Genomic DNA, 23,933 nt, shown 5'->3' on the forward strand with positions numbered 1-23,933 from the left:
CGCCAGCATGCTTTACAAATCATGATCAGACAAGTTTTTCTTTTTCCTCCCCTACTTTCCTACTTTCAGCGCAGTCCCCACTGAAATGTCCGACGAGGATGTTTTTGAAGAGCTGTCGTCTGAAAGCGCGTCAAACGCCAGCCTCGGCGAGCCTTGTCTCGGCATGTCCCCGGCAAACCTCGTGCATCTGCTTTCACTCAGTTCTTGTAATTTCCGAAGCATCGGGAGTCCATGAAGGCATCCAGAACACACTGGAGTGCCTCTCTCTGCCTCTGGCATCATCTGCTCATTGAGCAGGAATGCAAACATAAAGCATTGTGTTTGGGGCTTTACTGCCCGGAGTGCTTGATTTCACTTGGATGGCACAAAAAAAAAAAAAAAAAAAGAACTTGTAAAGCTGGACTCAAAATCACACACACACAAAGGCTCATGTAATAACTGCTGCTACCCAGATCTTTGGGAAAGTATGACCACCAGAGATGATTTTTTCTTGTTATTTTCAGATTCAGCTCAATAAACATCATCTTTCATCAGCTTCTGACTCCGATAGTTTTATTACCAGCCAATTAAAAGCGCGGCCGGACCTTCTCTCCGCCTCTCGTTCGGCTCGCTTCTTAAATACCAGCGAAGCTTTAAGTGAAATAATCTGCTCAGAAATCCCTTTAGGGGAATCCTGCAGGGTTTTGTTTTAACAAGCTCACAGTCAGACACACGCCGTGACCTTTTAGTGGTCCTCTCTCAGTAGTTCGCTGGAGTCAGTCTGCATTAAAGCTTCTTTTACTAAGCTACGGGCTCGGGAGATAATACCAGCCCTGAAGTACTGCTCTTCCAATCCTTTCAGCCGCTCTCCCTCCTCCACATTCATATTGATGTTTTCTTTCTCTTCTTTTTACGCCGGAGTTTCTTTTGTGGTCGTTTCATTCTGCCTCTGTCAAGATTTTTCTTTCATTAGACGGGGATTATTTGTGTTCCAAAACAAGTTTGCTCATTTGGAGAGATTCGTGCTCTTGGTGTCTGGCGTCTGGCGAAGAAGAGACGAAATCTGCCCATAGGAAGCATTCTGCGTCAGACTGCATCACAATTACTGGAGACGTTGAATTGAAATAGCGAGTCACGGCTGTGGACAGATCAAAGACAGTTCTGAGTTTGATGAGCGGAGACAACTGTCATCTGATCAAATATGTCCCTGACGTACACATGTTACCCTCTTTTAATGCCGTGCAAAAGTACGTACACCTTTTGAACTTTTTTTTTTTGTCACTTTGCAATTACACTTTTTTGTACAGCTTTATGCAATAGACCTTTATGAAGTTGTGCCTAATTGAAAAGACGTCATTTAAAAATAATTTAAAAACCCCCTGCTGTCTGTTGTCTGGTCATATAGTTGTACTCTGAATACAAAAGCATCCCACTGTCCTTTGAATTTCACTTGTAGTCAAGTTAGTGTTATTTGTAGCATATTTCAACAACAAGTAATTTCGAAGTGCTTCAGATGTTAAAAACAACACAATAATCAATTATGAAACTAGTGGCAAACATTAATCATCTTAGAATCATAATCATCATCAAATATATTAATTATGTTCCAGTTGTTATCAATCAAAGACAACTCTAAACAAGTGGGGGGTTAGCCTTCATCTAAAGGGACTCAGTGTTTCATCATCCTTGCAGTTTTCTGGATGATTGTTCCAGTTTATAAACTGAATGCTGATTCAGTAGGCTGGAGAGATCTATGAGGTTGATACAATGGTGAACAAAGCTCTAATTTAACTTGATGCAAAGCCGTCCAGGGATTTACAAGCTAACAAAAGTGTTTGAAAGTCCGTTTTCGGAGCTACAGGGAGCCAGTGGAAAGATTTTAGAAGATGTGCCCAACTTCCTGGTTTTAGTCAGAACGCGAACAACTGCGTTCTGGATCAGCTGCATTTGTCTGATATTCTTTTTTTAGGCAGACCTGTGAAGACACTGTTGCAATAATCAATATGACTTCAAATAAAAGTACATATGAGTTTCCCTAGATCTTGCTGAGACATTCATCCTTTACTCCTGGAAATGTTCTTCAGGTGATAGAAGACCAACTTTGTAATTGTCTTTATGTGTTAGTGAAGGTTCAGGCCTGAGTTCATCACTGCACTCACATTTTGGCCCTAATAACTACACTGTGAAATCAAGAACTGTTGCCTAGTTCTTAGTACATTTGACCTGAGACAAAACAAATATCTTTTCAGTAAGATGTAGGAGCTTGTTTCTTGAATGTCTATTTTAAAAGTACTACATCTATTGAGGGATTTTTTTCCACTTCTAACATGAGGAAAAGTGTCTCGTTTTCTATATTTTTGAACTTGTTTTAAGACTGGTATTTTTCGCAGTGTCGTTTCTCGTTCCAATAACCGAAGCTGTAGCAAAACATTTCTATAACTCACTGCTTTATGTTAGTTTGTAGCAAAAATGAAAAATAAAATCCATATGAAATACAGGGAAGTTTCTTGTTGTAGCAAGAGAAAGTGTGAAAACGCTCACGGGTGCGAGCACGTCTGCTATGTACTGTAATTTTTGTGATAGGTACAATAAATAGAAAGCAAATGACTATTTAAAGACAGTTATTATACAGGTTGTTGCACTAAGAGGCACACGGACCAACACACATTCCCCCGTATGTTTGCTGCAACAACCCTGTTCCCCCTCCCCTCATTACTCCCAGCCACGCAAAAGCCTATATTGGTATATTTAGGCGTTCCTCCTCATTGCTCAGTCCAATAGGTTCCAAATGTCTGAACTCCATTTAGAGAAAATGGTGCATGGCTGCTTGATTGGAGAGAGGGAGGCGATGGCTGAAGATGGAGAGATAGAGGGGGAGTTATGGGAAGCTTAAGGGTTGGGTGGGTAGTAGAGAGAGCGTTGAGTCTGAGTAGATAAAGGGAGCCTGTGAGTAGCAGTTGGCATCAAAAGCTGGGCATTCAGAACCAGAACATATACAGTATCTGCCCAGACAAACTCTGAAACAAAGATGTAGACTGGGACAGAATGGATGTACAGGAACATATGGTTAGACGCCTCAGCAGCTGATTTAACACCCCCAACCCACAACATCATTGGTAAAAAGGGGGGAAACGGAAAGAAGAAGAAAAAAAAACAGGTGTCCATATTGAAGGCTGCCCACAAACACTGACTCACCGCTGCTTTCAGAGCCCGACACACCAAAGGAAATCAGCGATTCCACCTGTCTCCGCTGCACACCTACTTAAGGCAAATATCCAGAGGACGGCACACTGTGAAACACATTATTCACGCCTCAAACACACACTCCGCAGGGCCTCGCACGGAACGGAGGCGCACAGCAGGGTGATGGTTGTCACGGCGGTCTGACGCGTCGCAGTCCTCATTACCGTCCCCGTGTCAGTCTTCGGAATTCATCGCAGTGGCTCTCGGAGCCATCCAGACGCTTATTAGTTACGGAGACGGGGGAAACTTTCTGCTTTCTGCTGCTGGGAGCCTCATGAAAAATGCAGCGTACTGTACGGAAAGGTCGGAGGTTAAGTCGTATGTTTATGGAAAAGGAGAATTCGGTATCGTCCTGGGATAACCTGCCTACCGGATTGCGTTATCGACGTCACGTGTTCGTGTGGAGGATTCCCCGGATACCATTTGTCCATCTGGAGCAGCTATTAATTTTTATTAGGACGAGGAAGCCGCAGTCCGGAAATTGAGAAAGAAAGATTAATTGTCACACAAATAATTGAGATTAACGACGCTGAGGTTTCTTCAGTTCAGTCTGATCCCGCTCATACTTTTTTATTAGCGCCATTATCAACTTCTTTTTCAAAAATACAGTATCCCAACAAAATGCTACCTACTGTTGTTTTTCTCAGTTGAGACGTTTGTCTTTGCAAAAAAAGAGTTTGTTTGATTACGATTTATATGCCTGAAAGAAATGACTTCAGATAAACAACTGGAATCAACCTGTAAATGGGACATTTATCAATCAATAAACCAATCAATCAAGTTTATTTGTATGGAGCTACAACTAAATTAGGGAAGAATTAACATGCGTCCATTTAGTTTCAAACAAACTAAACATTGATGAAGGCTTTTACACGTTGAGGAGGTGCAGCCAGCCTTTTGGTGCAGACATGCTCTGTTTTAATGTGTGTGGTTTGTCACTTCTCAAAGAGTTGCTGGAAAGTCTTAAAAAGTAGTTGGGTTCATGTTCATGTAATCGTCAAGCGGATCAGGAAGTGAATCATACACTGACCTATTCGGATCCCTTCAAGAAAAAAACAGACAACTAGACAGCCTAAGCATAAATAAAACAGGTAAAAGATTAAACAATAACTAGAAGTTAACAAACCTGAAATAAAACGCCCGACTCAACTGAAAATGTTTTTATTACTTTTTACCGTGAATCGGAACCGTTTAAATAAGCCGAACTGGACCGAGTTGAACCCCACACCGCCTTCCCTCGCTGACATTTTCTGGTGTTGAACGTGTGAACCAGAAAGAACGTCTTGCAGTCGTTTATTGTTCAGCTTCTATTAAGTTGCCTCGCTCCCTCCGGCGTTGCTCCATGTGCTGCAAGTGGAGCAGGGAAATGCGCACCAGATGTGCAGAAAGTGCATCTCCAGCTCAGAGAGAAACGAGCCTGTTTTTAAAATGAAGCAATTGTTCCTTCTTCAAAACCGTCTCAAGCGGATGAAGAATCACTGTGTCCACAAACGCATGTGCGTCGGAGTAAATTAGCCATCGCTGCATCAAGCGGGGAGGGGAGAGGGCGAAGGGAGATGAAGGCTTGACCTCATAACCCGCTGCTACACCGTATTAAGCCAGAAAAAAAAAACGGACCCCGTCCTCCGACCGCCGCTAATAACCAATCATCTTGTGTGGATTAACGCAAAATAGATGCTAATAACTCTCTATCAGAGAGGCCCAGGAGGATGATGGGAAAGCGTTAGACCGCACAACTTGGCAACAAAAACACTCGTTTAAATTGTGGTCGGCGAGGTTGCGGCTTATCACGAAATGCGGAGAGGCGGTAAAATGCACATGCACACACACACGCACCCCCACACACACCCCCACACGCGAGCACGGCCACGTTTCTTCCCCCACAACACGTACAGTCCAATTACAGCGAGAGGACAAGGCCCGGACCCGGCTCTCCCTCTGACCTTGTTTCAGGACAGATTGATGAGGCACCGCATCGCCCCAGCAGATCAAATATCTCCTCTCTGGCCCTCATTACCAGGTCTTGGAGAGATCTGCAAGTGCTCCGCTCAGACAGCAGATCATGCTGTTCTGGTAGCCGAGCGGCAGTTATTTTTCATCCGTTTCTGCATAAATAAAAGCAGAGGTCACCAAACCTTTCATCCACGTGCTAAAGCAGACACAGCTGGCCCGACAAAGCAGGAAATAATTAGATAGCTTTTTTTTTAACTTTAACTTGTCTTGTTTGCTTTTGTTTTGATCATGTAATTAAAGAGGGAGGGGGGAAGCGTGGGGATTGTTTGATGTGGAGCGTTCCGGTGCAGATGCCGCAGAAATATATGGAAATCCTTGGTCTGCGTGGAGAAACTTAAGGTCGGAAGTTTAGGACGAAAGGATGATGAGCGGTGTTTGTCCTCTGCTTATTTTTTAAATAAAAAAACAAAACAAAAACACTAACCCCGTTTTCTCTTCTGGACTCCGCAGTTCCTCCCCAGTTTGTCAAACGGCCCACCAACATCTACGCCCACGAGTCCATGGACATCGTCTTCGAGTGCGAAGTTTCGGGCTCGCCCGCTCCCACCGTCAAGTGGGTCAAGAACGGAGACGCCGTCATCCCCAGCGACTACTTCAAGATAATTGTGAGTTCACTTTGTGCTTGATCAGTACCTAACTGTAAGTATTTGCTTGCAGATTTATTCCGCTTTTGCCTTTTTCTCACAGTTGCATATTTCAGATCATCAAATGAATCTTTTATTTTTCCGTGGAGGAATTTTGGAATGTGACAGAATTACTTTAATTCAGGCATGTTGGAAGATTTTCAAGCATGAACAGTCTGTTCAAGGTCACTCCATTTTGGTAGGCCCAACCTCTTTCTTGTACTCGAGCAACAATAAAGCGCCCCAACATTTCATGCTTTACAAACTCATAAAAGCAGAGCACTCCCTCACACTGCAGCACACTCACCTCACATTTCACCAGAACATTTTTTTTGCCTAGAATAATATGCACCAACAAACAGAATAATGTCATTTTATTATTGCCCCACTAAGATAGTGAACAAACCTCTCTGTTCTTGCGGAGTATGTCTTGGCCTTGGCAGATTCTCTTCGCCTTCTTCACATTGTCAGAGATGTTTTGTTTCAGTAATTTCTTGATTCTACAGATCTCACAGAGCTGTGCTATTCTATTTCTATTTCCCTTCCCCTCATCCTTACTCTGCAGAAGGAGCACAACCTGCAGGTTCTGGGTCTGGTCAAGTCTGACGAAGGTTTCTACCAGTGCCTGGCAGAAAACGATGCCGGCAACATCCAGTCGAGCGCGCAGCTCATCATCTTGGATCACGGTACGCCACACACTGAGACAAATAGTGTGCAAATCACATTTGTTAACTTGGGAAAGATGAATCAACTCCTCCTCGGGAAGATGACAAAGCTGCAAAATTGCTACAATGTAATCAATATCAGAGCCAGAGTCTGATCGGGCTTTCGCACAGCTACACAAGGCTATTTAGAAATGAAGGCAGGTTGAATATCAGCAGTGATTATCTCTTTGCTTGTTACACCTGAGTTTTCTTCCAGGGAGAAGAAATTGCTTAATGCTTTACATCTTTGTGAAAATGCTTTACACAATCCCAAACAAACAAAAGAAAGGACAGTCGGAAGTTTTTGGAGGAAGACAGCAGAAGTTCTCTTTCCGAATCCTTTCAGACATGAAAGGCCGAGCGGTCGGCTCGCTGTGCTGCGTCGCCTCTTTTAAAGATGCGTTAATTGATTGTTGGGACTCTGCACATCTGTGGAAATGGAAAACAAAAAATAACGACAACAATGATATGAAACCTTCAGGGTCCTGTTAAAACATAGGCGAGTCCAAAACCAGAACTAAATCGTGTTCTTTTTGCACGCAGTCCGTTCTACATCCAGGGTTACAGAAATGTTTGTGCCATTTAAACCCAAAAAATCTAAAGACGGTGGATTTTCAGATGCTCTTTTAACAAGAAGATGTTGCTCAACAAAATAAAATAATAGAGGAAATACATTAGGAGACTAATTATAAAGCGTAAGAAAGAAGCAACAAAATCTTTCTGCAGCTCCTGTGCTGACTATAGAATCTCCCGTTGGTTATTTCTGGTACTGAAAACACTAATGACACTTTTCCACCGACCCGGTCCAGAGTCCATTTCAGTTCTTGAATGTTATTTTGAAGAGGTGTTGCATGTTTATACTGAAAGAACAATGTTCCCAAACACTAAATCTGATTCCAGTGAGACACACTGATCCTTCAACATAAACGGTGAGGTCACCCCGTGGTAAAACTGAAGATAATGCAACAGTCAGCATGGTGGCAAACATTAGGCGCACAGGCCATCCGCCATCTTGCTTCTACGCTCTGTTTCCATATTGTGTCATACCACCTGTTGGTGACACATGCCTGGTTCTCAAAGTAGATGGAAACAGGCGTTGGCTTTCCACAAAACAGCCAAGCACTCAAACCAGATCTGTCCTAGCATCATTTTGGATGAGCATTTGATGAGGACATTGTGTATTGTTTTGATTGAAAACCATTAATTTTGACAAGATTCAAAGACATTAGTGAGATTATTCATTATTAGACATTATGTGATTGCAAAGCATTTGGTCTGAGCCCACGACTGCACCAAGGTTGTCTGAGATGCTGTTTGATTCTTAGCCTCATTGGGTTTTGATTGTTGATCCCTGACCATTAATGTTTGAGATCAGAAATAGTTATGTCTTATCTACATTAAGCTGGAGGACATGCTGACACCTTTACTTATTCATAGTATGGACAATAACACACAGTAAATGTAAAAGACTGTGGTCTATATGGTAGCCTGGATTTATGAAACGGTGTGTTTTCAGTATGTGCTAGGAGACAGTATCTATTATGCTTTACTATCTTATCTAGGGCAGGAAATGTACAGTATGTTGAATAAAAGCAGTTTTCCTTCCAACATATATACAGCAAAATCCAAATCAATTCAGCAGACTACTAAAAGGTCCAACCCACTTCAATCCCTATCTTATAAAGAACTTTCTGCTTTTAAAGTGACTGTAACTTGCTGGCTACAGCTTAAGCCCGGCACATTAAAAGCAAAAGATTAATTTCAATTTCCAGGAGCTTCAGAGTGAAACTAAAGGAGGACAAGGACTGGAGATAAAGACCATATACAAGAGAGAGAAAAAAAACCCCAACAGAAACAACAAAGGAAAACACATTAATCGTTTTTTTTGTTTTTTAGATATTTTTCATTCCATTAACAGTGACAGCAGGAGAGAAACAACTTGAATTTAAGTGAAACACACTTCCATGAATCACAGAATATGAGCTGGAATATATAATAGTGATAAATGTAATTAAGACAAAGCAACCCTTATTAAGCAGAAATCAGTTTTATTGTCTCTGTCATATCCTGTTGAGCACAGTGACGAAGTTTAATCAAGCATGACCCCGGCCCGGCCTGGCTCCACTTGAAGCAGGTGGTGAATGAATGAGCGACTGGTGCCACCCCCAGCTGTGCCGTCCCTACTGATTGGAAAACATTAAGTCAGAAATAATGATGACCCGCAGCTCACTGTGTATTTGTGTTTGACGCTATTGATAAGAGTCAGGCTACTTTACATGGCCCCAAGTCTTTTTTTTTTTTTTGCTCCCTCTCCTTTTTGTTTGAGTTGTAGATAAATGGGATGAATTACAAAGGCAGCTGGCCTTGTACATGGAGGTCTGCCTTCAGCAAAGCTTTGAATAAATTAATCTCTTCTTAATCCACAAAGAAATCACAGAGAATCTTTGCCTTTCTTGCTTCTGTGAGTGTTTACTTCTGTGTCAGAGTAATTCTCGCCTGCCTGTATCTGAACCTCCCTAATGTTTTCATCAGTTCACTGTCCAGTAGTCATCAGAAACTGATTGAAGATTCAGACAGAATGAAGGTTTGGGATGATTTTAATTCAGTTTTCTAACATTTTTGTCCCCTTAAAATTACAAACTTCAATTAACTTTCTTGGGATTTCACTTGATTGACCAATGCGAAGTGGGGAATTTTATAAAGTGGATGAAAACAAGTGAGACATGAACTTGTATTCAGAGCCCTTTACTCAAATCCCTCCAAGTAAACCAGAAGTCCTTTGTTTAATAGAGTTTGCCTGTGTTTGATTTAATCCCAAAGCCTCAGAGGTTTGTTAGAGACACATGATCATGAAGACCAAGGAACCCAGCGGGAGCAGTTCAAGAAGAATATTAAAGCAGATGGGTTGCAAAACATTACCCTAAGCTCTGAACATTTCACTGATCAGGCATCATCATTCTCTTCTAATGAAAAAAATATGGTACATCTGCAAAATTACAAAGAAATGGTTGTCCACCTGGACTTACAGTATATTGAACAAAAGTGGCCCGAGAAGGGAGCCTTGAGGAACCCCTAATGCCGTCTTTGTTCCATCAGCGCTGAGTGTAACGGATACTGCCACCACAGGATTCTTGTCTTACTGAAGAAAGGCATCCCCAACAGGAAAAGGAAGGAGTTGATAGGATGATAGATGGAGGTAAATACAGGGTAGAAAGTCTATTAGAGCAGGTTACAGACCTGAGACAGGATAGAGGTTCACCTTGTAGGACAATATCCCTAAACATACAACAGGAGCTTGAATAGAGAAATGCAAACAACTCTGTTCAGGTTTTTATTTGGAAACAACCTTGTTGTCTCTGCACTGACACACTCAAAGAAGAAATATTTGCTTCCTGAATGAACACCCCAAAAATCCATTGGACTTTAGGTTATTTTTCCACAAATCAAGTGCAGTAGCAATCATATCTCTCTCCGTCAAAGTCTCTGTTGACACCTCTTCTGTTCATTTTGACTATGAAAGCATACAGTCCTGAAGCCATCTGTCACCCTTCCTCACACTATTCACTCTTCCTGCTTTTCACAGCCACCTGCTCCCAGCAATAATCCAGCGCACTGGGCTTTGTATTAATTGTGCTCCGTTTGATATCTTCTCCTTACATGGACCCTCCGCCCCCTCCGTCACAGCTGGACGTCTTTGTCCACTTCACCAACCCTCGGCGGCCGCAGTCAGGTGTCCCGCGCACACCTGCCGGGCTCGAATCTTTCCAAAACGGGGCCAGACAAGCAACCCGCGCGTCTGGCTGCCTCGCCATCGGCTGAAATAAGCCGGTCGACTCGCCGCTGAGATAAAGTCGTCTTCACCCCCTGCAGGGAAATCGATGAGCGTGAGCTGCATCTAAATACCCAGTGGCTGCGAGTTGGCTAATATTAATTAGTGCCATAATCTTTGCATCTTGACACCGCCAGCTGCAGTTAAATGTGGATCAGGTGATGAATCCCACTTGTGGGTGTTTGCAGTGGAAAAGAAAAGGTCAGCTGTTAGCGTATGTGTACCAATCTGGATGTTATTTATAGTGATACGTGCTCTGCAACAGTCTTCTTGTGTACGGCAGAGAGCTTAGGCTGCATATATTTTGTAGTGTTTGTTACATGCTACAAATCTGCTGGCCCGCTAATGAGCTAGCAGCGTAGCTAAATTTTAGCATTTTTGCTAAAATTTAAAAACACTTGGCTTCTCCTAAATAAATGTTTTCAGATAAATTCTGGAGTGCTAATTTACTTGTCAGTTTTATAATCTTTCAGCTGAATAAAGCTAGAAAAGTGTTGAGGTTTTGGTTATTGACTATTAAAAATTCTTCATGTAGTTAGACATTTACATACATAGTGTTATTTTGAAGTGGGTGAAGATTGTTTACGCACCAGATCTGTTTCCTCTTCTGACGGTTTCTCTCCCTTTTTTTCCAAGAAACTTTATTGAGCAAGTAGGAATGTACGACAAACAACAACACTTGTATAAACAAACAACCAATTGTTTTGAGAGACGTTATAATGTTCTCCTTGTGATGCATGATGACTATCATTATGCCTGAATTTAGCGCTTTAGCGTTAGCTTCAGTTAAATACCATGTTCGTATAGGGCGTTAGCATTAGTTTAGCTAATGTTTATGGCTTTAGAGTTACTAACATTTTTGTTAGGGATTCCTGCCACTGACGCGTCGATGTAGTAATTATTCAGCGTTAACATGATTATGACTCACTTTGGATTAGTCAAAACCCAAAGAAAGAAAATGAAAGACCTTGTGTTTTGTAAGTGCAGCTGGCATTGTTTTTTTCTTTAAAAAATAACAGACTGGTGTAATTTTGTGGCTTGAGTAAGAATTTAATTCATCTGAATAATAAATGAGTATAGAAAAAAAAAGTCCTTTTGAGTTTAAAAAGTCAAAGTCCGAGTTCGTGCCACAATGAAATCACTCGAGGTGCTTGGACGTTCCTGACTCATGTGCAACATGAGTCGAGTAGTTGCAAACAGATGTGGACAAACAACGGCTCAAATGTTAAAATAAATTACCTCAAGGTGACCTAATTGCGCCTTGTCATGCAATCCTTTCCAATGTTATTTTTCTTCTTCTAGTCTTTGGTTCTTCTATACAGACTTTTCAACTTTTGTCAGCTTGATTTTCCAATTCCAGCTGATTTTTGCTGTGGCTCCAGAATAAGTTGATGAGGAATCCGTAGTGGGATTTATTCCTTTTTCTCTTCCATAACACCTCTGCCCATCTTTTTTTCCTCACCGCGCTATAAATACAACCTCTAATGGGCGTCACGCTCATGTTTGATATGCGCTGTCCTCATGGAGGCCTTATCGTCACAACAATCCTGATGGAAGTTGGTCAGCTGCGGAGAGTATTGCTATTTAAGGGATTATCGTCACATGTCCTCTACAGATGGCATGCAGAAACAATAAGGCATTTTCCAGGCACATGAGATGCGTTTATACAGGCAAACCAAATCAAATAGGCTGCAATTACTGCTGTAAGGAGACAGGCAGTATTTTTTTAAAACTTTTGTTATTTTTTTACTTTTTCTACAAAGAATACAGAAAGACTAGGGTTCATTTGGAAAAGTTGGATTTCTATTCAGAGGACATGCATTTTCTTACATGTTGTGATTTGATTCAGAACATTTCTCGCTTCTTGGAATTGAATGTACATCCAAATGTATAATAAACCAAAGAAGAAAAAGTCCAGTCTGCACAGAAGCTTATGAGCTCAAAAAGTGTAAACATTTATGACCATAAATGTCTTAACATATTTCAGAAAACTTGGGGCAAATTTGCATTTAGAAAGAAAAGGAGCATGCGTTCTATTATTTTCCAGCATAAATTCACGATGTACATCCATTTGCATCTCGATACCATTACTTCTTTCTTTTGTTCCTTCCATTTGCCAAAGTATGAAACTCCCTGCATCTTTTCTTCATTTTCGGAGCCGTTCCCACGGTTCGCATGAATGCAAGATGTGGCATGTAAACGATGGGAGTGCGGTGATGTACAGGAAGTTGGACTTACATGCACCTACTCATACGGTTGGATCTTCTTGTTCTTCCAGCGTGTTTCAGCTGAGGCTGTTGAAATTCATAGAGTCAAATGAATTAAAGAAATCCTTTATAAAAAAAACATGTTTGCGACTCGAGGCTGCGGCAGGAATTTTTCACTGTGAGCCCTGATTCAGGTGTCAAGATGACATATTTCTTATGCAAATGCATCTATTGGAGCTTTTGTATTTTCCTCAAACAGACACATGCTCTTCTGCCTTTGATCCCTTCCACCTATCATTTCTTGCTCTACCTAAAGCACTACTTTATTTCCTTGTTTTACCCTTTCATCACTCTCCGCCGCAATTAGTTTCCCCCACTATGGAAATTTATTGCAGCTAACGCTAACATCTCATCTCCACCAAAGTTTCCTGCTTTAAACTCCCGATTCCTGTGTGTTTTTTTTACAATCAGAACCTGTGCTTTAAGAGACGCTGAGGATTAAACACAGCGTTACTTGATAACTTTATAAAATCAGCAACTTTAGGGTAGATTTTTCTGTGAGAATAAGCATTTTTTGATGTGGTACAGGGAAAGCTACTTCTAAATGAAGCCCACATGAGCTATGTGGGCTTCATAGCTAAGCTAATTCATGGCACATTTAATCAGTCGTCAGCTTTGCTTGAAGCTGCTTTGCTACAGTCACCGTATGAAAAAGGGCATGAGATAAAATGCTCTGGTTCTTTCCCATCATAGCCACAAACAAAATGTGCAGTTAGTTTTTCCTATTAAAATAAATGTGAAGTGTTGGAACATCACCAAATATTTTAGAAACGCAATTGTTAGTTCTCATCAATCTGTGAAGAGGTTTAATGCAATTTACAGGTGCTTACATTCGAGACGATAACAGATATGCTTTGGGGAAAAAACGTCTCCGAAGGTATTTTATAATTAGTGCATTACTTACCAATAATTTAGAATGTCCAAAGGGGCCATATTCAGCCAAAACCTTTTTTTTTACTCTGCCATTCAAGGTTCTGGGTAAACACAAAATTGTTTCTACGTAGAAATGCCCTTGATTACACAAAAAGAAACTGCCAACACAGAAGAAGGTGTGAAGATTGTGCTTCTTTACACAAAGTTACTTTTTGTTCATCTACACAATTTCCAGACGCTTACAGCAGAACATTCAGCCAAAATCGCAGTTACCATGGTAAGCACAGTGGTGGAGGGTTGATGGTTTTGTTTTATAAGCTGTCATGTCACCGGCATGAACTCCTTATTATACTAAAGTGTTCAAGGAGTAAATGTGAAGCCAGGTCTCCAATATGGGTGCGCATTTATCTTATCGTTTATCATTTATTGTGAAAAAATTATCATGATCAGAATATATATTTTTTTATTGTTTGAAATACATTTCAACTAATGATTCTAATTAAAAAACAAAACTGCCAGCATTATTGGAAATCTTATTTTTACTATTTTCTTCAATATTTATTCCTCAAGAGCAACAATAAATACCAGTAAATTTTAAAATGCAGTTACTCTTTGCAGATTAGTGATTAAACTCTCACTTATTTAAGTAAGTAGCATCCTGAAGACACCTGTGTCAAATGGGAATTATTTTCAAGAGCAGTATTTGTGCTTGTGGCGCTCTGAACGCTGTGCCATGCAGTCACAGTTACCGAAAAAATAAGTAATAACAGTACCAGTAAATATTGCAATAACGTTTTTGTTCCCAGTAGGTGACGCTTGTCTAAATGAGCGTGATGCTATGGGAAAATGTTCTTAAACGCTGGAGCTGATCAATATTTATGCACTTGCTCAGCCAATGGTTAACTAATGTGTTGAAACAAGGAACCGAGGCACGTTGGTATAGAAACATAATCTAAAAATCTGGCTAATAAACAGATTTGTTAGCCAGATAATCGTGATGTGATTTATTACACACTTATGTGACTGTGTTTCCTCAGAAACAACTTACTCAAATACTCACAGAGTGCAGAATAAACACAGACTGGAAAGACCCGATAGCCAGAGGCGATTCTTTCAACATAGCGAGCATCAAAAAGAGAAAGGAATCAGAACTTCTATAGTTATCTTGGCCTTAAGGGGCATTTAGCCCCATCTGATATATGCAGAAAATTTGTACCGAGAACATGTAATCAAATATTAAGAATCCATTGTTTGTGACTCAAGCACTAGCAATTTAGTTTTTAACTTTACACAAGAGATGCTGCCTACTTGCCTAGATCTTCCGCAGTGAACACTTGCAACAATGCAGCTAAGGAGAGTTTTGTGTACAAGCATGTCTCGATGCTTGCGCTTCTTATTCTCCTTTTTTCTGTTCTTGAAACAGACATCGTGACGTGTAGAAGAAGTTGAAATACGACAAGAGACTTTTCAAAGATGTTCTCTTATGTCCCCGTTCTGCTGTCAACGTACCATCCCACCTGCTAGTTTTGAGAAAGAAAAAAATCATATCATATAAAATGTAACTGGATCACGATTAAACAACAAAGAGCCAATAGTTTCCATTTCAGCAGGCAAAGAAGTGAAAAAAAAAGAGTAGATTTGTGACTGATGAGTCGCAGAGGAGGGATTCCCCCCCCCTTTCTTTCTACTACTGGAGAGCACCATCCTTATTCCCAGTTCAAATCAAGAAGTGAGAATGGGCTGCTAAAAGACCCCGCCCTCCTGCCAGACTCTGCACAGAATAAAAGCCCAAGCGCTCTTCAGGGAATTCGGTGTGCTTCATCATCTGCTAGCAGGGTCAAAACCAGGCCAGCAGGAGCCGCCGCGCAACGTTGTGAGCCTGTGAATGTGTCAGCACCGTGTTTTCCGCTGGCGTTGGAAGTGTGGCCTGAACAGCAGGCATTCGAGTGGAAATTCAGCAGTTAAACAACGTGGCGTGGGTACTGCTGGAAATCACATGTTACGCATGCAAGCTACCCCACAAATATGATAAATTTCTGACCTTTGATTCAAAACTTCAGACAGGAACACACGAGTACATCAGTTGCAATTTTTTATCGCTTTTTGGCCTGTTCAGTCAGTCATATTTGACTTACAGAGGTTTATAGCTGCATGAAATGGGGGTCAGATGGTAGAAATTATAATGTTTTGACATCACTTCCTGTTATTTGCATGCAGTTTTTGTGCAAAAATGTATATGCTGAATGATCAACTGAGCATCATCATTCAAGTTGCCAAATATTTGGTGGAAGATGAGGCTAATACCTTTGGTTCACAGCCACTTCAAGCATTTTGCATGCTGAGGTGAGATGCATCGCAGCAGATATTATGAGATCATAGGAACAATTTTCTTGTAGCCTTTACCCCTTAATATTTGCCTTGAATTACAATAAATTGTGTTGCACTGGTGCATATTTGCAATGTACTGGTGGGCCCCTCGTGTTTCTGGTTAATTAGGGACCTGCTGCACATGAATAGCTAAGATACGGAAATATTTGAGACCCCTTCTAAAAATGTTTGCCTTCTTAATATGCAATAATATTAACAACTCAATAAGTATGCAATAATATGAACAGCGGAGACCATCTTAGCACTACCGCAGAAGCTAATATCTGAAGTCTTCCTTAATTCTTCTCTTGGGTACAGCCAATCAGCTCCAAGAACAACAAATCGTGCTACTGGATTGGCTACTTTGCAAACGCCAGCCTATAGCGTGTCAAGTAGCACTCCAACCTATGTGCTTCAACTTCCCAAGGTGAATTTTTGGAATGTGTTAGATATGCTCTACATGAAACAAAAAAAATCCGTAAATATTTTAGAGTTATGTTACACAGGAAAATCTGCGAATACTGAACCGCGAATAGTCCGGGGTCAACTGCGTCTGGTGTCTCTTCTAAGTTGAGACAATAAAAATGCAGAATCTTGTTCAACAAAAGAAAGAAACATATATATATATATATATATATATATATATATATATATATATATATATATATATATAAATCTGGAAGCATGGTCTATCTCCTAAATTAATGATGGGTTCTCATTTAAGGATTTTAAAATTGTAGAAGACGACATATTTTTGTGGATTTTCTTGTTATGGCATTTGTAGCCTCTTCTCTCATTTAAGGACCAATCACACACCACCAAGTATGGGATTCATGTTCAATAATCCAGCTTTGCAGCAGTTGTACGTTCATCTCGGATAGCCAAAATCGGATTGCAGATAAGTCTGGTGAAGATGCGTCTCATCTTTATATTTCATCGCTACGTTCTCAGTAAAGATCAAAGAAATATATTTGGAAAGTTTTAGGAGGGGAATTCTTTAAATATTCTCTCTCAATAGCTTTCCTTTCTTTTAAACAAGAATCTTTTTTTCTCCCCAAGCTGCAAGGTCCCCTGCTGCTTCCTGGGATTTAGTTACACAATACGACATCCTGAGAACTGCAGCATAATGGGAAGTTTGACTATGTGGATAATGCAATGAGGCAGAGATGCTTTATTCTATACGGATGTAAACATAGATTAATGAGAAACTTTGGGATATTTGGGTTCTAACATTTTCTTGTGACTGCTCCCAAACAAATTCCTCATCTTATTTCAAAGGGGTTTCGTTCTTAGTTTGGGGGTGGCGAGTTATTCTGGGTCTCTCTTTCATAGCTGTAACTCCCAAAATTAATTATTTCAGTAGATGTGATGATGATGAACTACAGAATAAAGTGATTAATCGAGAAGAAGGATGGGAAGCCTCGAAGGGAGAAAGAGTCTCTCATTACCAGTCAGTGTAAGTTGATAAAGTGGAGCCAGAGGACTTACAAGTACATTGATTAAAAACTGAATATCAGTATCAGTTGCGCTCACCAAAAATGTTTAGTATGTAGCTTACAAGCTGCCAACATTGAAGAAATATGGGGAGATTGTCAGGTTTAGACGTTTTGCCCTAATGAAAGATGATGAGTCGACTTTTGTTCCATCCCTCAGAGACGCCTACGGAGGTCGCCGCGAACTCGTAACCACTTCCTGAATACATGGGATTCAGGAAGAAGTGTGATTAGCTGTGTTTCCATTAACCATGGAATTGCGCAAATAGAAACTATGAAAATAAATTTGCTTAATGGAAACCTGGCAATTTCGAAAAGACGTACGTTTGTTGAGAAAAGGTGGTTTCTCAGCCGTATCAAAATAGATGTACTTCACGGAACTGCAATGGAAACACTTTTTTGCATCACACAACTCGTGATCAACAGCCAAAGGTTACTACTGGCGAAAACCACGAAGAAGATGACAGGAAGTAGTCTTCTTTGTGGTTTACAGTCTGTTTTTTTTACACTGTAACACTGTAATTGCAACTTCCCCAAAATGCAGCATACGTAGCCTGTCCCAAGCATATGAATAAGACACCAAATAAGACACCTGAATAAGACACCAAAGTCTCCTCTGATGGTTGTTAGATGATGAGCGCCATAGTCATGGCTGAATTATGAATATATTTAAAGTAGCTGCTGACATCCGTCGCCACAGGGATTTTTAATGACACGACACGTGAGCAAGGAATTTTAATTTTGTTTTGGGGAGGGGAGTTACAACTGTTTTGTATTTAATGAAAACACAGCAACTGCAAAATTGTGTTGTTTGTTGGGGCGGGTTGACATTAGCAGAATATGGTCCGTGATTTGCGCTCAATTGTAATGAAAGTGCAGCTATTGAAAACCTAAGGGTTTCATACAAAGCAAAGACAGCAGCAGCAACAGAGAGGAGAGCTAATATCTTTATTACCTGAGTTTGCTCTGATTTTAATTGTTTTTCCTAGTATTTTATGAAGGCCGTTCTAGTTATTATAACCCTATTTGAGGCTCCACTGTTTACATATGTGTGGGAGCAGCCTGCCTTTATTTTCTATACAACCCAGTCCACCTTTTAACACCGGCTCATCTGGGAGTGCCAGTGTGATGTTTCTGGATGAGGACGGTCCTCTGGGTGCAGTAATTGGAAGTAGCAAATGGCACAAAAACATCACTTTCCCTTCACGCCCTTCCCCTAGCTGCGGGCTAGCTGACCTCTGCGAGCGGCACCTCCGGAGCTGCAGCTTTTTATTTTCCCCTGCTATCGCCCCGGCACTCCCTCTCTGCGCCGAGCCTCCCACTTTCCATAAGCCGAAAGTGGAACAGGGAGGAGGATCGCAGCGGGATGCAGGCTCCCCTGCTTGCATGCGGTCGCCGCTCATCAGGAGGTTCCGACGCAGGGAGGTTGCTTTTAATGGTGGGAGTCTGATTAGCGAGAGTGTTTGTTAGAGGATCTTCAAAGAGGGGAGTTACACCTGCTCTCACTTCTGCAAGCATCCTGTTTGACCTTTTCAGGCCTTTTCAACATTGTTCAGCTCCACTCACTTTATACATGAATTGTTGCTGCCATACGTACACACACGTACACACACTGTTACACAAAGCTTTCTGGGAAATCAATTACTTTATTCCAGGCTTGCGCTGTTCCCCTCAGAAAGGTTGAATTGTGTTTGTGTACCTCCAAGGTAATAAGATACAAAGGCTGGAGGCAGAGCAGACAGAGAGCTTGTTTCCAGCGCTGGCCATCGGCGGTTAACGGCTCCGGAGATGTGGAGCGTTTCTGGGGTTTTTTGTTGTTTTTTTTTTTGTTTATTGTTTTGTTTTTTCCCCTGATGTGCTTGAAAGGTGAGCCCAAGAGGCCTCATTCCCGTTCTCTGAGTGAGCATGTGGAGCATGTGATGCGTATGATTCCATATTTGAAGCCTGGGGACAGGGGATGGGGGCGGCGGTGGGGGGAGGACACGGGAAACAGGTAGAATTACGTTGCGTCTTAATTTGCATGCAGAGTCGGTGCGAGCAGCAAGGCGTTGAACAGAACAAGGCAATTGGACCCAGATGAACTCACCAGTGGCTCAAGGATCAAGGGGGGGGTACACGTGTTTGATGTTGAAGGCATGATGTATGTACACACAGAGGATGATTAATTATTGATGCACCCGGCCCCTTTCAATTATAGTCCTCGCTTCCAAACGGGGCGTATGTTTGTCCATGTGTTGGGATATGTCGATCCTCTGGGCTTTCCTCATCTCGGTGGATAGACAAGTCACCAAAGTGAATTATTTGCATATTACATATCTAGAGATCACTGAAGACATGCAGTCATAAATCTCATTCCACATCAATAAGTGATGGAAGATTTTTCAAGCTCTGCCTTATTTGATTTTACACAAAAGCTTTAGTTTCTAACACCTAACTATTTCATTATTGAATTCTGAATGAAGGAAGCTAGCTAGCTAGGTAGCTTTCTAGCATGAACTCACTAGTATATATGCATATAAATGTACAGTATATAATGCACTAGCTTAGAGACAAAATTAGCTAACTGAGCTAACTAGCTGGCTAATTCATTTTGTCCTTTAATAGTTTCTTTTGTAAAAACCTGAAATGAAAACAAATTAGAAAAATTATTTTTGCCCATTTTATAATTTTACAATTCAAAATGAACACAAAAAGTACATATTGAAACTAAATATTTATAGCTAGACATAAGTGGGGTTCATTTGTAATGTGTGTGGCTTTTTAAGTTTCAGTTACTCAAACATTTCAATGTACACTTTAGTTACAAAATGGAGGCTGGTGTTAACTTATTAGCTTCAGGTTAGCTTTTCTGCAGTATCATTGTGCTGCCGAGTTTCACAAAACATATAGAGTATTATGTTATCAGCATATAAGCTACAAAACTGGGATAGACACACGACTGCTTCTAAACACACAGGCTAAAACGAAAAGGACCTAAAAGAGTTACCTGGGGAACTCCTTACTAAGTTTATCGTTAGATTAACCTAATTGATAAGTTGAGGAATAATTGTAGTCATATCCATCAACTGGTTTGTAATTGCATTTAGAATATATACCACCAACACTCAGCCTCCAGATACAGGCTTTTTTGCTAACTCCTGTAGCTGTAGGCACCGCAATGTTCTTTAATTTTTATATGTATGAAGTCTCGGTTCATTCCGTGTTGTAGTGTGATGTCTAACGTATAGTTTCCATTTTCACATCTCCAGCTAGCCACTTTACAGTTTTGCCAGAGTACATATCTCCAGGAGTAAATACAAACACAGTTGGCATCAACCAATTCAAAACATCCCACATTCCTAGAAAGAGTTTCTCTGGATCAAACATTGAAGTTTCGTAAATGCAAAATTGAATAAACTGTGCTATCTAAGAAGAATTTGCTGCAGGACAGCAAAAGGCTAAACTCTCTTCACAAGCAAACCAAAACATTGAGCTGGCCCGTGAGGTTTTGTCGTTTGATAAACAGCTTTATTAAAGTAAAGTCGTCTCATGTACAGCTTCAGCTTCCCCACATGGCATCCAGGAGCCTCACAGCTCTATCAGATGGGGCCCCCTCATGTTACATTTAGTCTCTGGGGCCACATGAGAAATAAAAACATCTGGGATCCACTCCAAGCCTTTTAGAAGAACATTTGGCATTGTTATTTTTTTTTTTTTTTGGCCTACATACTTTGTGTTGTTTTAGATTGTGACAGTATAATGTACTCTGTCTGTCCACCTATCTGTGCATCTGTTTGTCTATTCGTACTCTTAACAATGGTTCAAAATTTAGCTGAAAAAGATATGGAATTGGGTTATAAAAATGTGCAGGAATCCTACTTTTTTTTCTTTTTTTTAACAAATATGCCTCGGAGCGTGATGCCCAGACAATGCTGTCTGATATTTCTGTCGAGTCAGTATGACACAAGAATGCTTTTTTTTTTCTTCGAGGATCATGTCAGCGATTCAGTGCACCTTGTCAGTTTAAGCTTTTGTGAGACTCTAGTCGCTCTTTAATCTCAGCTGTTGGTGATTATCACAGCAACAGGGAATGTGTGCAGCCGCTGATATGCCTCCACCCTTCAGCAATCTGATGCTGATTCTCTGTCAGTTCTTTTTTTCTTTTTTGCCACTGATTAGGTGTCTGAATAAGGCCTCCGTTAGCCCTATAGTCCCATTCAATAGAGGAGTCTTCTGTGGGAGTGGTAGTCGATTATTTGTCGGCGCTTGTATCATATTTTTCGTTTCTCTTGTAATGCTCTATAGGTCATAAAGCAAAAACTAGCTTCAAAATATTTTTGACACCGCAAAGGAAAGATCCTGGCGGAAAAGAGCACATTCTGTGATGCTTTTATTTTTTTGACATCCCTCCTTTCTCTCCTCACCTCTCATTTTGGTTTCACTCGACACATTTTTCTTCACTTTCTGACTTTGTCGGTGCATTAAGGAGCTGCTCTCATGTCACGAGCTGTCAGGCTTTCCTTTCTTTACAGAGCAGAGATAAACAAGATGGCTGAGGAAGAAAAGACATATACATAGATATACATAGATAGATGCATACATACATAGATGTACATAGAACCATAGAACCATAATTGTCAGCAGTAGCTGCAGTAATAAACCCACAATTTCCTCCCACCCATTCGTGTGAAGTCGCAAGAAAAACGCTCAGCTCTTGTTTACGATTCATTTACATTCTGATAAAGGAACGTCTTTTTAGCTTGTATATTGTTTTTTTTTCTTTCTTTTTTTTACCAAGAAGAAATCCAGGATTTCCCTGTAATTACTTGCAAGCGCCATTTAGCCTCGTCTTCACGCAACTATCGCATGTTTGCATGGAATATGACAAAGTCTTGACACTCTTGTGTGATTTATTTAGCTTTTCATAACTTTTCTGAGTGTTCCAGTGGAAATGCAAGCAGCTAATGTAGGGGGAGCGAGGCGAATGTGATGGCAGGCTGACAGTTTTAATTGACCGTCTTCTTTGTGCCGGCTCTTTGCGGAGGACCGGGCCTTTTGAAAGTGCTGCGCGCTTTCTTTCGCTCCGTTCAGGCCTCTTTTCTATGGAAGATAAAAGTACTGATGCGGTAATGGACCATTAGCATTGTGCTACATCTGTCTCTGACGCCATCATCATTACCGGAACCACATTTAGACAAGAAAATCAGTCCTGAGAAGAAACCCATTTAGCAAGAGCCTGGCACAGCCTGCTGAATCCTCTCTGGAGAGACTTTCTGTAGTTACAGTCTTGTGTTTGATTCTGACAGGTTCGGTTATGGGTTGAGAGGGCTGCTGTTCGGTTAACAGGTTTTATGGATCTGGTCATAATCCAAGTGATCTGGTCTGTACCAGGTTCTAAATTTATTACAGGTGTACAAAAGCTACATTATCAGAAGCCAAAGTGGAACGGGGAAAAAACCCTGTGATTCTCTTGCTTGTGAAATTGAACCTGCATCTTTTTATTATAACTATTTCCTACTTGCCATTATAATAACTGAAGAACATAATACAAACCAGATAGTTTTTATTCTGACTTGTATTCGTCATCATCCTCCTATCCGGAACCGGGTCATGTAGGAGCAGTCTCTGGGGCAATACTCAAAAATCAAAATAAACTTAAATTACAGATTTACACCTTTGAAGTAAACCTTATGAGTATATAACATCACCAAACTTATACTTGTTTTAACTAAGATTAATTATAAAGCACATAGTTTATCCCTTGAATATCTTATTGCTTATAACACATCAGCAATAGCAAGAGCTAGCATTGTGCTAATTAGCTGCTGGAGTACAAAACAGCCCGTATAATCACTACTATTTTTGTTAGCTTGAAGCTAATCCGCTAAATCACTTATCTCCAGGAGAAAGCGCCTTTCTCAACAGGTTACATTAAAAATCACTTCACCACATTGGGCAATGTTAAAGAACATAAATAAGAAGTGAATTTAATGTTTAGGTTAGCCTGCTAGCTTTTTTAACCAAATGTCTACGCATCGGACGACCGATACGCGTCAACCAACTTCCTGTTTTCCGCCAAGTCACTTCAACTAAACTGCAGAGCTCCCTAGTGGAACAAGACAATTGCTAGCTTATTTCTTTCAGGAAGCTAGCAACCAAACTCTGTGGCTTCAGTCAGACCTTTTTTAAATGACTCATGTTATTTGTTTTTAGTTTTGCTTCAACTTGCATTGAATATTAAGAAGAACCCGCGTCTTTGTCCCAACTGTTTTTGTGCACACCAGATTCGGCATGCGGATCCAGAGTAACCTTCCTCGTTAAGCCTTAATGCCAGTAATTCATTACCTCTGGCACGGAGACTAATGACACCATTAATCAGCTATGAACAGAGCTCGGTAGCAGCAGCGGGAGGCTGACACCTCCTTACTGTAACAATCCCAGGCGTGCATGTACAAGACAGATTGTGGGAAGGACACCGAAAAACGGCGGCGCGTGTCAGTTACCTACAAGTGACGATGTGTATGAAGATGGAAGCCGCCAGGAGTGGTTTTATTTCTCTTTCA

At 40.9% G+C, this 23,933-nt stretch overlaps 1 protein-coding gene across 15 annotated transcripts in view; it reads left to right on the forward strand.

Annotated features, from left to right (window-relative positions):
* The window catches only part of neo1 (neogenin 1), a 204,634-nt gene that overhangs the window by 138,215 nt on the left and 42,486 nt on the right, over positions 1–23,933 (forward strand). For all 15 annotated transcript variants that reach the window (XM_023332282.1, XM_023332291.1, XM_023332288.1 and 12 more), the window contains 2 exons: positions 5,686–5,840; positions 6,424–6,544. In XM_023332282.1, the coding sequence (XP_023188050.1) occupies positions 5,686–5,840; positions 6,424–6,544 (276 nt within the window). The remainder of the gene's footprint in view (positions 1–5,685; positions 5,841–6,423; positions 6,545–23,933) is intronic.

The sequence above is a fragment of the Xiphophorus maculatus genome, chromosome 4 (assembly GCF_002775205.1).
Source record: "Xiphophorus maculatus strain JP 163 A chromosome 4, X_maculatus-5.0-male, whole genome shotgun sequence".
NCBI lineage: Eukaryota > Metazoa > Chordata > Actinopteri > Cyprinodontiformes > Poeciliidae > Xiphophorus > Xiphophorus maculatus.